General features: G+C 45.4%; 1 protein-coding gene across 1 annotated transcript in view; it reads left to right on the top strand.

Moving 5' to 3' along the window:
* LOC128640596 (zinc finger protein 384-like) overlaps positions 1 to 16,647 on the top strand; it is a 45,730-nt gene extending 29,083 nt beyond the window's left edge. The window contains exon 4 of the mRNA XM_053693066.1: positions 16,332 to 16,647. Within this exon, the coding sequence (XP_053549041.1) occupies positions 16,332 to 16,647 (316 nt within the window). The remainder of the gene's footprint in view (positions 1 to 16,331) is intronic.
* Positions 16,648 to 17,292: the final 645 nt, after the last annotated feature.

Raw genomic sequence — 17,292 nt, 5'->3', positions numbered from 1 at the left:
GCTGCAGACTTCATCTTGTGTAAAGTAACAGCATTCCTCTGATCTGCTGATTTAGTGTATGCTGCCAGCTGCAGTCAGACCCTGTGAGAGAGCTGCAAGAGCTGCAGACTCCATCTTATGTAAAGTAACAGCATTCCTCTGCTGATTTAGTGTTTGCTGCCAGCTGCAGTCTGACCCTGTGAGAGAGCTGCAGACTTCATCTTGTGTAAAGTAACAGCATTCCTCTAATCTGCTGATTTAGTGTATGCTACCAGCTGTAGTCTGACCCTGTGAGAGAGCTGCAGACTTCATCTTGTGTAAAGTAACAGCATTCCTCTGATCTGCTGATTTAGTGTATGCTACCAGCTGCAGTCTGACCCTGTGAGAGAGCTGCAGACTCCATCTTGTGTAAAGTAACAGCATTCCTCTGCTGATTTAGTGTATGCTACCAGCTGCAGTCTGACCCTGTGAGAGAGCTGCAGACTTCATCTTGTGTAAAGTAACAGCATTCCTCTGCTGATTTAGTGTTTGCTGCCAGCTGCAGTCTGACCCTGTGAGAGAGCTGCAGACTCCATCTTGTGTAAAGTAACAGCATTCATCTGCTGATTTAGTGTATGCTGCCAGCTGTAGTCTGACCCTGTGTGAGAGCTGCAGACTCCATCTTGTGTAAAGTAACAGCATTCCTCTGATCTGCTGATTTAGTGTTTGCTGCCAGCTGCAGTCTGACTCTGTGAGAGAGCTGCAGACTTCATCTTGTGTAAAGTAACAGCATTCCTCTGCTGATTTAGTGTTTGCTGCCAGCTGCAGTCTGACTCTGTGAGAGAGCTGCAGACTTCATCTTGTGTAAAGTAACAGCATTCCTCTGATCTGCTGATTTAGTGTATGCTGCCAGCTGCAGTCTGACCCTGTGAGAGAGCTGCAGACTTCATCTTGTGTAAAGTAACAGCATTCCTCTGATCTGCTGATTTAGTGTATGCTGCCAGCTGCAGTCTGACCCTGTGAGAGAGCTGCAGACTTCATCTTGTGTAAAGTAACAGCATTCCTCTGATCTGCTGATTTAGTGTATGCTGCCAGCTGCAGTCAGACCCTGTGAGAGAGCTGCAAGAGCTGCAGACTCCATCTTATGTAAAGTAACAGCATTCCTCTGCTGATTTAGTGTTTGCTGCCAGCTGCAGTCTGACCCTGTGAGAGAGCTGCAGACTTCATCTTGTGTAAAGTAACAGCATTCCTCTGATCTGCTGATTTAGTGTATGCTGCCAGCTGCAGTCTGACCCTGTGAGAGAGCTGCAGACTTCATCTTGTGTAAAGTAACAGCATACACTAAATCAGCAGATCAGAGGAATGCTGTTACTTTACACAAGATGAAGTCTGCAGCTCTCTCACAGGGTCAGACTGCAGCTGGCAGCATACACTAAATCAGCAGATCAGAGGAATGCTGTTACTTTACACAAGCTGCAGTCTGACCCTGTGAGAGAGCTGCAGACTCCATCTTGTGTAAAGTAACAGCATTCCTCTGCTGATTTAGTGTATGCTACCAGCTGCAGTCTGACCCTGTGAGAGAGCTGCAGACTTCATCTTGTGTAAAGTAACAGCATTCCTCTGCTGATTTAGTGTATGCTGCCAGCTGCAGTCTGACCATGTGAGAGAGCTGCAGACTTCATCTTGTGTAAAGTAACAGCATTCCTCTGCTGATTTAGTGTTTGCTGCCAGCTGCAGTCTGACCCTGTGAGAGAGCTGCAGACTCCATCTTGTGTAAAGTAACAGCATTCCTCTGATCTGCTGATTTAGTGTATGCTGCCAGCTGCAGTCTGACCCTGTGAGAGAGCTGCAGACTTCATCTTGTGTAAAGTAACAGCATTCCTCTGATCTGCTGATTTAGTGTATGCTGCCAGCTGCAGTCTGACCCTGTGAGAGAGCTGCAGACTTCATCTTGTGTAAAGTAACAGCATTCCTCTGATCTGCTGATTTAGTGTTTGCTGCCAGCTGCAGTCTGACCCTGTGAGAGAGCTGCAGACTTCATCTTGTGTAAAGTAACAGCATTCCTCTGATATATTATCTGCAGGATAAGGCAGATCCTGGGTTCCGTGCCCCACAAGCCACATATCCCTTGGTGCTGTTTTCCACACTTTTCTGTAAGAAGTTCCCCACTCAGAGAAGGTAGCAACTTCCCCTGCACAACTTCACTTCCTGCCAACTATCAGACCTAGTGTTGTAGTGTTTGAATGCCAAGGGCGACTCCTTCCAACAACCTGTTGTCCTAAATTATGTTCAGTTGGACATAAATGGCATCTCTTGCATGTCTTATTCTTCTTGTTAAAGTCCTCAGGACCATTTGCTCACCTCTCTATCTCTTAACATGTGACACTGTCTTTGTAGAAGGAGCCATTTCTCTCTGGCTGTAGCATGGAGCCATCTCTCTGTCTGTAGCATGGGGCCACCTCTCTGTCTGTAGCATGGGGCCACCTCTCTGTCTGTAGCATGGGGCCACCTCTCTGTAGCATGGGGCCACCACTCTGTCTGTAGCATGGGGCCACCACTCTGTCTGTAGCATGAGGCCACCACTCTGTCTGTAGCATGGGGCCACCACTCTGTCTGTAGCATGGGGCCACCACTCTGTCTGTAGCATGGGGCCACCACTCTTTCTGTAGCATGGGGCCACCACTCTGTCTGTAGCATGGGGCCACCACTCTGTAGCATGGGGCCACCACTCTGTCTGTAGCATGGGGCCACCACTCTGTCTGTAGCATGGGGCCACCACTCTGTCTGTAGCATGGGGCCACCACTCTGTCTGTAGCATGGGGCCACCACTCTGTCTGTAGCATGGGGCCACCACTCTGTCTGTAGCATGGGGCCACCACTCTGTAGCATGGGGCCACCACTCTGTCTGTAGCACTGGGTCATCTCTCTGTCTGTCTGTAGCACTGGGTCATCTCTCTGTCTGTAGCACTGGGTCATCTCTCTGTCTGTAGCACTGGGTCATCTCTCTGTCTGTAGCACTGGGTCATCTCTATCTCTTCCTGTAGCAGGGGCCGTCTCTATCTCTTCCTGTAGCAGGGGCCGTCTCTATCTCTTCCTGTAGCAGGGGCCGTCTCTATCTCTTCCTGTAGCAGGGGCCGTCTCTATCTCTTCCTGTAGCAGGGGCCGTCTCTATCTCTTCCTGTAGCAGGGGCCGTCTCTATCTCTTCCTGTAGCAGGGGCCGTCTCTGTCTCTTCCTGTAGCAGGGGCCGTCTCTGTCTCTTCCTGTAGCAGGGGCCGTCTCTGTCTCTCCCTGTAGCAGGGGCCGTCTCTGTCTCTGCAGCAGGGGCCGTCTCTGTCTCTGCAGCAGGGGCCGTCTCTGTCTCTGCAGCAGGGGCCGTCTCTCTCTGTCTGCAGCAGGGGCCATCTCTGTCTCTCCCTGTAGCAGGGGCCGTCTCTGTCTCTTCCTGTAGCAGGGGCCGTCTCTGTCTCTTCCTGTAGCAGGGGCCGTCTCTGTCTCTGCAGCAGGGGCCGTCTCTGTCTCTTCCTGTAGCAGGGGCCGTCTCTATCTCTTCCTGTAGCAGGGGCCGTCTCTATCTCTTCCTGTAGCAGGGGCCGTCTCTATCTCTTCCTGTAGCAGGGGCCGTCTCTATCTCTTCCTGTAGCAGGGGCCGTCTCTATCTCTTCCTGTAGCAGGGGCCGTCTCTATCTCTTCCTGTAGCAGGGGCCGTCTCTGTCTCTTCCTGTAGCAGGGGCCGTCTCTGTCTCTTCCTGTAGCAGGGGCCGTCTCTGTCTCTTCCTGTAGCAGGGGCCGTCTCTGTCTCTTCCTGTAGCAGGGGCCGTCTCTGTCTCTTCCTGTAGCAGGGGCCGTCTCTGTCTCTTCCTGTAGCAGGGGCCGTCTCTGTCTCTTCCTGTAGCAGGGGCCGTCTCTGTCTCTTCCTGTAGCAGGGGCCGTCTCTGTCTCTTCCTGTAGCAGGGGCCGTCTCTGTCTCTTCCTGTAGCAGGGGCCGTCTCTGTCTCTTCCTGTAGCAGGGGCCGTCTCTGTCTCTGTAGCAGGGGCCGTCTCTGTCTCTGTAGCAGGGGCCGTCTCTGTCTCTGCAGCAGGGGCCGTCTCTGTCTCTGCAGCAGGGGCCGTCTCTGTCTCTGCAGCAGGGGCCGTCTCTGTCTCTGCAGCAGGGGCCGTCTCTGACTCTGCAGCAGGGGCCGTCTCTGTCTCTGCAGCAGGGGCCGTCTCTGTCTCTGCAGCAGGGGCCGTCTCTGTCTCTGCAGCAGGGGCCGTCTCTGTCTCTGCAGCAGGGGCCGTCTCTGTCTCTGCAGCAGGGGCCGTCTCTGTCTCTGCAGCAGGGGCCGTCTCTGTCTCTGCAGCAGGGGCCGTCTCTGTCTCTGCAGCAGGGGCCGTCTCTGTCTCTGCAGCAGGGGCCGTCTCTGTCTCTGCAGCAGGGGCCGTCTCTGTCTCTGCAGCAGGGGCCGTCTCTGTCTCTGCAGCAGGGGCCGTCTCTGTCTCTGCAGCAGGGGCCGTCTCTGTCTCTGCAGCAGGGGCCGTCTCTGTCTCTGCAGCAGGGGCCATCTCTCTCTCTCTCTGTCTGCAGCAGGGGCCATCTCTCTCTCTCTCTGTCTGCAGCAGGGGCCATCTCTCTCTCTCTCTGTCTGCAGCAGGGGCCATCTCTCTCTCTCTCTGTCTGCAGCAGGGGCCATCTCTCTCTCTCTCTCTCTGCAGCAGGGGCCATCTCTCTCTCTCTCTGTCTGCAGCAGGGGCCATCTCTCTCTCTCTCTGTCTGCAGCAGAGGCCATCTCTCTCTCTCTGTCTGCAGCGGGGACCATCTCTCTCTCTCTGTCTGCAGCGGGGACCATCTCTCTCTCTCTGTCTGCAGCGGGGACCATCTCTCTCTCTCTGTCTGCAGCGGGGACCATCTCTCTCTCTCTGTCTGCAGCGGGGACCATCTCTCTCTCTCTGTCTGCAGCGGGGACCATCTCTCTCTCTCTGTCTGCAGCGGGGACCATCTCTCTCTCTCTGTCTGCAGCGGGGACCATCTCTCTCTCTCTGTCTGCAGCGGGGACCATCTCTCTCTCTCTGTCTGCAGCGGGGACCATCTCTCTCTCTCTGTCTGCAGCGGGGACCATCTCTCTCTGTCTGCAGCGGGGACCATCTCTCTCTCTGTCTGCAGCAGGGGCCATCTCTCACAGGGGCCATCTCTCTCTCTCTCTCTCTCTCTCTGTCTGCAGCAGGGGCCCTCTCTCTCTTTCTCTGTAGCAGGGTGCATCTCTCTCTGTAGCAGGGGGCATCTCTCTCTCTGTAGCAGGGGGCATCTCTCTCTCTGTAGCAGGCGGCATCTCTCTCTCTGTGTAGCAGGGGGCATCTCTCTCTCTCTGTAGCAGGGGGCATCTCTCTCTCTGTGTAGCAGGGGGCATCTCTCTCTCTCTGTAGCAGGGGGCATCTCTCTCTCTGTGTAGCAGGGGGCATCTCTCTCTCTGTAGCAGGGGGCATCTCTCTCTCTGTAGCAGGGGGCATCTCTCTCTCTGTAGCAGGGGGCATCTCTCTCTCTGTAGCAGGGGGCATCTCTCTCTCTGTAGCAGGGGGAATCTCTCTCTCTCTGTAGCAGGGGGAATCTCTCTCTCTCTGTAGCAGGGGGAATCTCTCTCTCTGTAGCAGGGGGAATCTCTCTCTCTCTCTGTAGCAGGGGGCATCTGTCTCTCTCTCTGTAGCAGGGGGCATCTGTCTCTCTCTCTGTAGCAGGGGGCATCTGTCTCTCTCTCTGTAGCAGGGGGCATCTGTCTCTCTCTCTGTAGCAGGGGGCATCTGTCTCTCTGTAGCAGGGGGCATCTGTCTCTCTGTAGCAGGGGGCATCTGTCTCTCTCTCTGTAGCAGGGGGCATCTGTCTCTTTGTAGCAGGGGGCATCTCTCTGTAGCAGGGGGCGTGTCTCTTGTTCTCTCTCTCTCTCTCTCTCTGTAGCAGGGGGCATCTCTCTCTCTCTGTAGCAGGGGGCATCTCTCTCTCTCTGTAGCAGGGGGCATCTCTCTCTCTGTAGCAGGGGGCATCTCTCTGTAGCAGGGGGCATCTCTCTGTAGCAGGGGGCGTGTCTCTCGTTCGCTCTCTCTCTGTAGCAGGGGGCATCTCTGTCTGCAACAGGGGGCCAACTCTCTCTCTGTAGCGGCAGGACATCTCTGTTTGTAGCAGGGGGCCATGTCTCTAGCAGTGGGCTATCTCTCTCTTTGTCTCTAGCTGTGGGCCACCTTTCTCTGTGTCTGTAGCAGTGGGCATTCTCTCTGTCTGTAGCAGGGAGGCACCTTCCTGTCTGTAGTAGGGAGGCACCTTCCTGTCTGTAGCAGGGAGGCACCTTCCTGTCTGTAGCAGGGAGGCACCTTCCTGTCTGTAGCAGGGAGGCACCTTCCTGTCTGTAGCAGGGAGGCACCTTCCTGTCTGTAGCAGGGAGGCACCTTCCTGTCTGTAGCAGGGAGGCACCTTCCTGTCTGTAGCAGGGAGGCACCTTCCTGTCTGTAGCAGGGAGGCACCTTCCTGTCTGTAGCAGGGAGGCACCTTCCTGTCTGTAGCAGGGAGGCACCTTCCTGTCTGTAGCAGGGAGGCACCTTCCTGTCTGTAGCAGGGGGGCACCTTCCTGTCTGTAGCAGGGGGGCACCTTCCTGTCTGTAGCAGGGGGGCACCTTCCTGTCTGTAGCAGGGGGGCACCTTCCTGTCTGTAGCTTGGGGCATCGCTATATATGTTAGTATAAAGTATGTTGTTTTGCATTTATTATCTGATAAAGACAATTGTGTACAGATATGTAGCAGGGTCACATAGTCATTATGTTAGTGCGTATATGTTGTGTTATTTGTTAGATGTACTGACGTAGCCGTGTGCTTAGTGTGTATGTGTCATGTTACTTGTTAGACGTACTGACGTTACTGTGTGCTTAGTGTATGTGTCATGTTACTTGTTAGACGTACTGACATAACTGTGTGCTTAGTGTGTATTTGTGTCATGTTACTTGTTAGACGTACTGACGTTACTGCTTGCTTAGTGTGTATATGTCATGTTACTTGTTAGACGTACTGACGTAACTGCGTGCTTAGTGTGTATGTGTCATGTTACTTGTCAGACGTACTGACGTAACTGCGTGCTTAGTGTGTATGTGTCATGTTACTTGTCAGACGTACTGACGTAACTGCGTGCTTAGTGTGTATGTGTCATGTTACTTGTCAGACGTACTGACGTAACTGCGTACTTAGTGTGTATATGTGTCATGTTACTTGTCAGACGTACTGACGTAACTGCGTGCTTAGTGTGTATGTGTCATGTTACTTGTTAGACGTACTGACGTTACTGCGTGCTTAGTGTGTATGTGTCATGTTACTTGTTAGACGTACTGACGTTACTGTGTGCTTAGTGTGTATATGTGTCATGTTACTTGTTAGATGTACTGACGTAACTGTGCTTAGTGTGTATTTGTGTCATGATACTTGTTAGATGTACTGACGTAACTGTGCTTAGTGTGTATATGTGTCATGTTACTTGTTAGATGTACTGACGTAACTGTGCTTAGTGTGTATTTGTGTCATGTTACTTGTTAGATGTACTGACGTAACTGTGCTTAGTGTGTATTTGTGTCATGATACTTGTTAGATGTACTGACGTAACTGTGCTTAGTGTGTATTTGTGTCATGATACTTGTCAGACGTACTGACGTAACTGCGTACTTAGTGTGTATATGTGTCATGTTACTTGTCAGACGTACTGACGTAACTGCGTGCTTAGTGTGTATGTGTCATGTTACTTGTTAGACGTACTGACGTTACTGCGTGCTTAGTGTGTATGTGTCATGTTACTTGTTAGACGTACTGACGTTACTGTGTGCTTAGTGTGTATATGTGTCATGTTACTTGTTAGATGTACTGACGTAACTGTGCTTAGTGTGTATTTGTGTCATGTTACGTGTTAGACGTGGAAACTGCAGCAAAGAAGAAAAAGACAGCGCACATCCGATTCAAGGTAGGGGTATTTTATTCACAAAGACACACACTAGTAATCAACTTACTAGATTAAAAATATGAAACAGCAGGATATAACAAAAATGAACAGCTTCACCACAGTAGACCGAAGGCAACAGCAGATAGAAGGCGTCCGTCTGAAAGTAGTATTCAAAAGTTCCCGGCAAAGTGAAAGACGATAACACCATAGGGATACGTCATCAAACCGCCTTGCGTCTGTGCCTACGGATACCCAATACAGCCACAATACCTCAACGCGTTTCGCCGGTGACACCCCGGCTTTTTCAAGAGTAGTAGCCTGTAAACTTGTGTGTCTGAAGTTAGTAGCAACAGGATCCACTGCGTCGGACACACAAGTTTACAGCCTACTACTCTTGAAAAAGCCGGGGTGTCACCGGCGAAACGCGTTGAGGTATTGTGGCTGTATTGGGCATCCGTAGACACAGACGCAAGGCGGTTTGATGACGTATCCCTATGGTGTTATCGTCTTTCACTTTGCTGGGAACTTTTGAATACTACTTTCAGACTGACGCCTTCTATCTGCTGTTGCCTTCGGTCTACTGTGGTGAAGCTGTTCATTTTTGTTATATCCTGCTGTTTTATATTTTTAATCTAGTAAGTTGATTACTAGTGTGTGTCTTTGTGAATAAAATACCCCTACCTTGAATCGGATGTGCGCTGTCTTTTTCTTCTTTGCTGCAGTTTCCATGTTACTTGTTAGATGTACTGACGTAACTGTGCTTAGTGTGTATTTGTGTCATGTTACTTGTTAGATGTACTGATGTAACTGTGCTTAGTGTGTATTTGTGTCATGTTACTTGTTAGATGTACTGATGTAACTGTGCTTAGTGTGTATATGTGTCATGATACTTGTTAGATGTACTGATGTAACTGTGCTTAGTGTGTATTTGTGTCATGTTACTTGTTAGATGTACTGACGTAACTGTGCTTAGTGTGTATTTGTGTCATGTTACTTGTTAGATGTACTGACGTAACTGTGCTTAGTGTGTATATGTGTCATGTTACTTGTTAGACGTACTGACGTAACTGTGCTTAGTGTGTATATGTGTCATGATACTTGTTAGACGTACTGACGTAACTGTGCTTAGTGTGTATGTGTGTCATGTTACTTGTTAGATGTACTGACGTAACTGTGCTTAGTGTGTATATGTGTCATGTTACTTGTTAGATGTACTGACGTAACTGTGCTTAGTGTGTATTTGTGTCATGTTACTTGTTAGATGTACTGACGTAACTGTGCTTAGTGTGTATTTGTGTCATGATACTTGTTAGATGTACTGACGTAACTGTGCTTAGTGTGTATTTGTGTCATGTTACTTGTTAGACGTACTGACGTAACTGTGCTTAGTGTGTATTTGTGTCATGTTACTTGTTAGACGTACTGACGTAACTGTGCTTAGTGTGTATATGTGTCATGTTACTTGTTAGATGTACTGACGTAACTGTGCTTAGTGTGTATTTGTGTCATGATACTTGTTAGATGTACTGACGTAACTGTGCTTAGTGTGTATTTGTGTCATGTTACTTGTTAGACGTACTGACGTAACTGTGCTTAGTGTGTATTTGTGTCATGTTACTTGTTAGATGTACTGACGTAACTGTGCTTAGTGTGTATATGTGTCATGTTACTTGTTAGATGTACTGACGTAACTGTGCTTAGTGTGTATATGTGTCATGTTACTTGTTAGACGTACTGACGTAACTGTGCTTAGTGTGTATTTGTGTCATGTTACTTGTTAGATGTACTGACGTAACTGTGCTTAGTGTGTATATGTGTCATGTTACTTGTTAGATGTACTGACGTAACTGTGCTTAGTGTGTATATGTGTCATGTTACTTGTTAGATGTACTGACGTAACTGTGCTTAGTGTGTATTTGTGTCATGTTACTTGTTAGATGTACTGACGTAACTGTGCTTAGTGTGTATATGTGTCATGTTACTTGTTAGATGTACTGACGTAACTGTGCTTAGTGTGTATATGTGTCATGTTACTTGTTAGATGTACTGACGTAACTGTGCTTAGTGTGTATATGTGTCATGTTACTTGTTAGATGTACTGACGTAACTGTGCTTAGTGTGTATTTGTGTCATGATACTTGTTAGATGTACTGACGTAACTGTGCTTAGTGTGTATTTGTGTCATGTTACTTGTTAGATGTACTGACGTAACTGTGCTTAGTGTGTATTTGTGTCATGTTACTTGTCAGACGTACTGACGTAACTGTGCTTAGTGTGTATTTGTGTCATGATACTTGTTAGATGTACTGACGTAACTGTGCTTAGTGTGTATGTGTCATGTTACTTGTTAGATGTACTGACGTAACTGTGCTTAGTGTGTATATGTGTCATGTTACTTGTTAGATGTACTGACGTAACTGTGCTTAGTGTGTATTTGTGTCATGTTACTTGTTAGATGTACTGACGTAACTGTGCTTAGTGTGTATTTGTGTCATGATACTTGTTAGATGTACTGACGTAACTGTGCTTAGTGTGTATTTGTGTCATGTTACTTGTTAGACGTACTGACGTAACTGTGCTTAGTGTGTATATGTGTCATGTTACTTGTTAGATGTACTGACGTAACTGTGCTTAGTGTGTATTTGTGTCATGTTACTTGTTAGATGTACTGACGTAACTGTGCTTAGTGTGTATATGTGTCATGTTACTTGTTAGATGTACTGACGTAACTGTGCTTAGTGTGTATTTGTGTCATGATACTTGTTAGATGTACTGACGTAACTGTGCTTAGTGTGTATTTGTGTCATGATACTTGTTAGATGTACTGACGTAACTGTGCTTAGTGTGTATTTGTGTCATGTTACTTGTTAGATGTACTGACGTAACTGTGCTTAGTGTGTATATGTGTCATGTTACTTGTTAGATGTACTGACGTAACTGTGCTTAGTGTGTATTTGTGTCATGATACTTGTTAGATGTACTGACGTAACTGTGCTTAGTGTGTATTTGTGTCATGATACTTGTTAGATGTACTGACGTAACTGTGCTTAGTGTGTATTTGTGTCATGATACTTGTTAGATGTACTGACGTAACTGTGCTTAGTGTGTATTTGTGTCATGTTACTTGTTAGACGTACTGACGTAACTGTGCTTAGTGTGTATTTGTGTCATGTTACTTGTTAGACGTACTGACGTAACTGTGCTTAGTGTGTATTTGTGTCATGTTACTTGTTAGATGTACTGACGTAACTGTGCTTAGTGTGTATATGTGTCATGTTACTTGTTAGATGTACTGACGTAACTGTGCTTAGTGTGTATTTGTGTCATGATACTTGTTAGATGTACTGACGTAACTGTGCTTAGTGTGTATTTGTGTCATGATACTTGTTAGATGTACTGACGTAACTGTGCTTAGTGTGTATTTGTGTCATGATACTTGTTAGATGTACTGACGTAACTGTGCTTAGTGTGTATTTGTGTCATGTTACTTGTTAGACGTACTGACGTAACTGTGCTTAGTGTGTATTTGTGTCATGTTACTTGTTAGATGTACTGACGTAACTGTGCTTAGTGTGTATATGTGTCATGTTACTTGTTAGACGTACTGACGTAACTGTGCTTAGTGTGTATATGTGTCATGTTACTTGTTAGATGTACTGACGTAACTGTGCTTAGTGTGTATATGTGTCATGTTACTTGTTAGATGTACTGACGTAACTGTGCTTAGTGTGTATTTGTGTCATGATACTTGTTAGATGTACTGACGTAACTGTGCTTAGTGTGTATTTGTGTCATGTTACTTGTTAGATGTACTGACGTAACTGTGCTTAGTGTGTATTTGTGTCATGTTACTTGTTAGATGTACTGATGTAACTGTGCTTAGTGTGTATATGTGTCATGTTACTTGTTAGACGTACTGACGTAACTGTGCTTAGTGTGTATATGTGTCATGTTACTTGTTAGACGTACTGACGTAACTGTGCTTAGTGTGTATATGTGTCATGTTACTTGTCAGACGTACTGACGTAACTGTGCTTAGTGTGTATTTGTGTCATGTTACTTGTCAGATGTACTGACGTAACTGTGCTTAGTGTGTATTTGTGTCATGATACTTGTCAGACATACTGACGTAACTGTGCTTAGTGTGTATTTGTGTCATGATACTTGTCAGACGTACTGACGTAACTGTGCTTAGTGTGTATTTGTGTCATACTTGTCAGACGTACTGACGTAACTGTGCTTAGTGTGTATATGTGTCATGTTACTTGTTAGATGTACTGACGTAACTGTGCTTAGTGTGTATTTGTGTCATGATACTTGTCAGACGTACTGACGTAACTGTGCTTAGTGTGTATTTGTGTCATGATACTTGTCAGACGTACTGACGTAACTGTGCTTAGTGTGTATGTGTCATGTTACTTGTTAGACGTACTGACGTAACTGTGCTTAGTGTGTATTTGTGTCATGATACTTGTTAGATGTACTGACGTAACTGTGCTTAGTGTGTATATGTGTCATGTTACTTGTTAGACGTACTGACGTAACTGTGCTTAGTGTGTATATGTGTCATGATACTTGTTAGACGTACTGACGTAACTGTGCTTAGTGTGTATATGTGTCATGTTACTTGTTAGACGTACTGACGTAACTGTGCTTAGTGTGTATTTGTGTCATGATACTTGTTAGATGTACTGACGTAACTGTGCTTAGTGTGTATATGTGTCATGTTACTTGTTAGACGTACTGACGTAACTGTGTGCTTAGTGTGTATTTGTGTCATGATACTTGTCAGACGTACTGACGTAACTGTGCTTAGTGTGTATATGTGTCATGTTACTTGTTAGACGTACTGACGTAACTGTGCTTAGTGTGTATATGTGTCATGTTACTTGTCAGACGTACTGATGTAACTGTGCTTAGTGTGTATATGTGTCATGTTACTTGTTAGATGTACTGACGTAACTGTGCTTAGTGTGTATTTGTGTCATGTTACTTGTTAGATGTACTGACGTAACTGTGCTTAGTGTGTATGTGTCATGTTACTTGTTAGATGTACTGACGTAACTGTGCTTAGTGTGTATATGTGTCATGTTACTTGTTAGACGTACTGACGTAACTGTGCTTAGTGTGTATATGTGTCATGTTACTTGTTAGACGTACTGACGTAACTGTGCTTAGTGTGTATATGTGTCATGATACTTGTTAGATGTACTGACGTAACTGTGCTTAGTGTGTATATGTGTCATGTTACTTGTTAGACGTACTGACGTAACTGTGCTTAGTGTGTATATGTGTCATGTTACTTGTTAGATGTACTGACGTAACTGTGCTTAGTGTGTATATGTGTCATGTTACTTGTTAGATGTACTGACGTAACTGTGCTTAGTGTGTATTTGTGTCATGATACTTGTTAGATGTACTGACGTAACTGTGCTTAGTGTGTATTTGTGTCATGTTACTTGTTAGATGTACTGACGTAACTGTGCTTAGTGTGTATTTGTGTCATGTTACTTGTTAGATGTACTGACGTAACTGTGCTTAGTGTGTATTTGTGTCATGTTACTTGTTAGATGTACTGATGTAACTGTGCTTAGTGTGTATATGTGTCATGTTACTTGTTAGACGTACTGACGTAACTGTGCTTAGTGTGTATATGTGTCATGTTACTTGTTAGACGTACTGACGTAACTGTGCTTAGTGTGTATTTGTGTCATGTTACTTGTCAGATGTACTGACGTAACTGTGCTTAGTGTGTATTTGTGTCATGATACTTGTCAGACATACTGACGTAACTGTGCTTAGTGTGTATTTGTGTCATGATACTTGTCAGACGTACTGACGTAACTGTGCTTAGTGTGTATTTGTGTCATACTTGTCAGACGTACTGACGTAACTGTGCTTAGTGTGTATATGTGTCATGATACTTGTTAGATGTACTGACGTAACTGTGCTTAGTGTGTATATGTGTCATGTTACTTGTTAGATGTACTGACGTAACTGTGCTTAGTGTGTATATGTGTCATGTTACTTGTTAGACGTACTGACGTAACTGTGCTTAGTGTGTATTTGTGTCATGTTACTTGTTAGATGTACTGACGTAACTGTGCTTAGTGTGTGTATGTGTCATGTTACTTGTTAGACGTACTGACGTAACTGTGCTTAGTGTGTATATGTGTCATGTTACTTGTTAGATGTACTGACGTAACTGTGCTTAGTGTGTATTTGTGTCATGATACTTGTCAGACGTACTGACGTAACTGTGCTTAGTGTGTATTTGTGTCATGATACTTGTCAGACGTACTGACGTAACTGTGCTTAGTGTGTATTTGTGTCATGTTACTTGTTAGATGTACTGACGTAACTGTGCTTAGTGTGTATATGTGTCATGTTACTTGTTAGACGTACTGACGTAACTGTGCTTAGTGTGTATTTGTGTCATGTTACTTGTTAGATGTACTGACGTAACTGTGCTTAGTGTGTATTTGTGTCATGTTACTTGTTAGACGTACTGACGTAACTGTGCTTAGTGTGTATATGTGTCATGTTACTTGTTAGACGTACTGACGTAACTGTGCTTAGTGTGTATTTGTGTCATGTTACTTGTCAGATGTACTGACGTAACTGTGCTTAGTGTGTATTTGTGTCATGATACTTGTCAGACATACTGACGTAACTGTGCTTAGTGTGTATTTGTGTCATGATACTTGTCAGACGTACTGACGTAACTGTGCTTAGTGTGTATTTGTGTCATACTTGTCAGACGTACTGACGTAACTGTGCTTAGTGTGTATATGTGTCATGTTACTTGTTAGATGTACTGACGTAACTGTGCTTAGTGTGTATTTGTGTCATGATACTTGTCAGACGTACTGACGTAACTGTGCTTAGTGTGTATTTGTGTCATGATACTTGTCAGACGTACTGACGTAACTGTGCTTAGTGTGTATTTGTGTCATGTTACTTGTTAGATGTACTGACGTAACTGTGCTTAGTGTGTATATGTGTCATGTTACTTGTTAGACGTACTGACGTAACTGTGCTTAGTGTGTATTTGTGTCATGTTACTTGTTAGATGTACTGACGTAACTGTGCTTAGTGTGTATTTGTGTCATGTTACTTGTTAGACGTACTGACGTAACTGTGCTTAGTGTGTATGTGTCATGTTACTTGTTAGACGTACTGACGTAACTGTGCTTAGTGTGTATTTGTGTCATGTTACTTGTTAGATGTACTGACGTAACTGTGCTTAGTGTGTATATGTGTCATGTTACTTGTTAGATGTACTGACGTAACTGTGCTTAGTGTGTATATGTGTCATGTTACTTGTTAGACGTACTGACGTAACTGTGCTTAGTGTGTATTTGTGTCATGTTACTTGTTAGATGTACTGACGTAACTGTGCTTAGTGTGTATTTGTGTCATGTTACTTGTCAGACGTACTGATGTAACTGTGCTTGGTGTGTATATGTGTCATGATACTTGTTAGATGTACTGACGTAACTGTGCTTAGTGTGTATTTGTGTCATGATACTTGTTAGACGTACTGACGTAACTGTGCTTAGTGTGTATTTGTGTCATGTTACTTGTCAGACGTACTGATGTAACTGTGCTTGGTGTGTATATGTGTCATGATACTTGTTAGATGTACTGACGTAACTGTGCTTGGTGTGTATATGTGTCATGATACTTGTTAGACGTACTGACGTAACTGTGCTTAGTGTGTATTTGTGTCATGATACTTGTTAGATGTACTGACGTAACTGTGCTTAGTGTGTATATGTGTCATGTTACTTGTTAGATGTACTGACGTAACTGTGCTTAGTGTGTATTTGTGTCATGATACTTGTTAGATGTACTGACGTAACTGTGCTTAGTGTGTATGTGTCATGTTACTTGTTAGATGTACTGACGTAACTGTGCTTAGTGTGTATGTGTCATGTTACTTGTTAGATGTACTGACGTAACTGTGCTTAGTGTGTATATGTGTCATGTTACTTGTTAGACGTACTGACGTAACTGTGCTTAGTGTGTATTTGTGTCATGATACTTGTTAGATGTACTGACGTAACTGTGCTTAGTGTGTATATGTGTCATGTTACTTGTTAGACGTACTGACGTAACTGTGCTTAGTGTGTATTTGTGTCATGATACTTGTTAGATGTACTGACGTAACTGTGCTTAGTGTGTATTTGTGTCATGATACTTGTCAGACGTACACTTTCCGGCACCTGTAGCTGCTTCTGCGTATTGCTGATTTGTTTTGTGAAATATGATGTTTATATTTGGGAATTTTCTCTGCCTGGCCCTTCATGTCTCCCTGGTTATTACATGGGAGCCATGCTGTCGTCCGTGGGTGCGACTGTTTGTTTGTTAGAATGTTGTATTATTGTAGTTATGTCATCATGATGTGATATCTCTGTCACTTTTCCAGGTGTCGCATGTGCTCCATCACTTTCTTCTCCAAATCTGAGATGCAAATTCACTCCAAGTCGCACACAGAGGCCAAGCCCCACAAGTGTCCGCACTGCTCCAAAACCTTTGCCAACAGCTCCTACTTGACACAGCACGTGCGCATCCACTCGGGGGCCAAGCCGTACAGCTGTAGCTACTGCCAGAAAGCCTTCCGCCAGCTCTCTCACCTTCAGCAGCACACACGGTACGGAAATGAGCAGACAGATATGCGATTGTTTCAGTCATCGTGGGAGGGTGTAGTTATGTCACTCACTGTGTACAGTAGGAAGTCATGAGTGTGTGCATTATAGACAAGAATATCTCTAAAGCCCCGCAATCCCCCCTGACACAGGTGCATATACAGTACAGGATCCAGACTGCATATCGTAGATTTCCTCTTACACTTGCTACGTGTGCTCAGACATTTTCCTGCAGAATCCAACCTAATTACAGAGTGGGAAGGCAGCTTTTCCATTCAGACACTGTAACAAATTTCCCTTACTTTGTCTACTTAGCTGCAATTAAATGCTTCATCATCCATCCTGCCACGTACACACCTATACAAAACTATGCCTTTCACCCCATCTGTATATAGCACTGACACACTGTGCCGGTCACCCCTTCTGTATATAGCACTGACACACTGTGCCGGTCACCCCATCTGTATATAGCACTGACACACTGTGCCGGTCACCCCATCTTTATATAGCACTGACACACTGTGCCGGTCACACCTTCTGTATATAGCACTGGCACACTGTGCCGGTCACCCCTTCTGTATATAGCACTGACACACTGTGCCGGTCACCCCTTCTGTATATAGCACTGACACACTGTGCCGGTCACCCCATCTGTATATAGCACTGACACACTGTGCCGGTCACCCCTTCTGTATATAGCACTGGCACACTGTGCCGGTCACCCCTTCTGTATATAGCACT

Source organism: Bombina bombina, chromosome 9, assembly GCF_027579735.1.
Source record: "Bombina bombina isolate aBomBom1 chromosome 9, aBomBom1.pri, whole genome shotgun sequence".
In the NCBI taxonomy this organism is placed as follows: Eukaryota; Metazoa; Chordata; class Amphibia; order Anura; family Bombinatoridae; genus Bombina; species Bombina bombina.
Note: the sequence above shows the minus strand (reverse complement) of the source record. Positions and strands in the feature narration are given on the sequence as shown.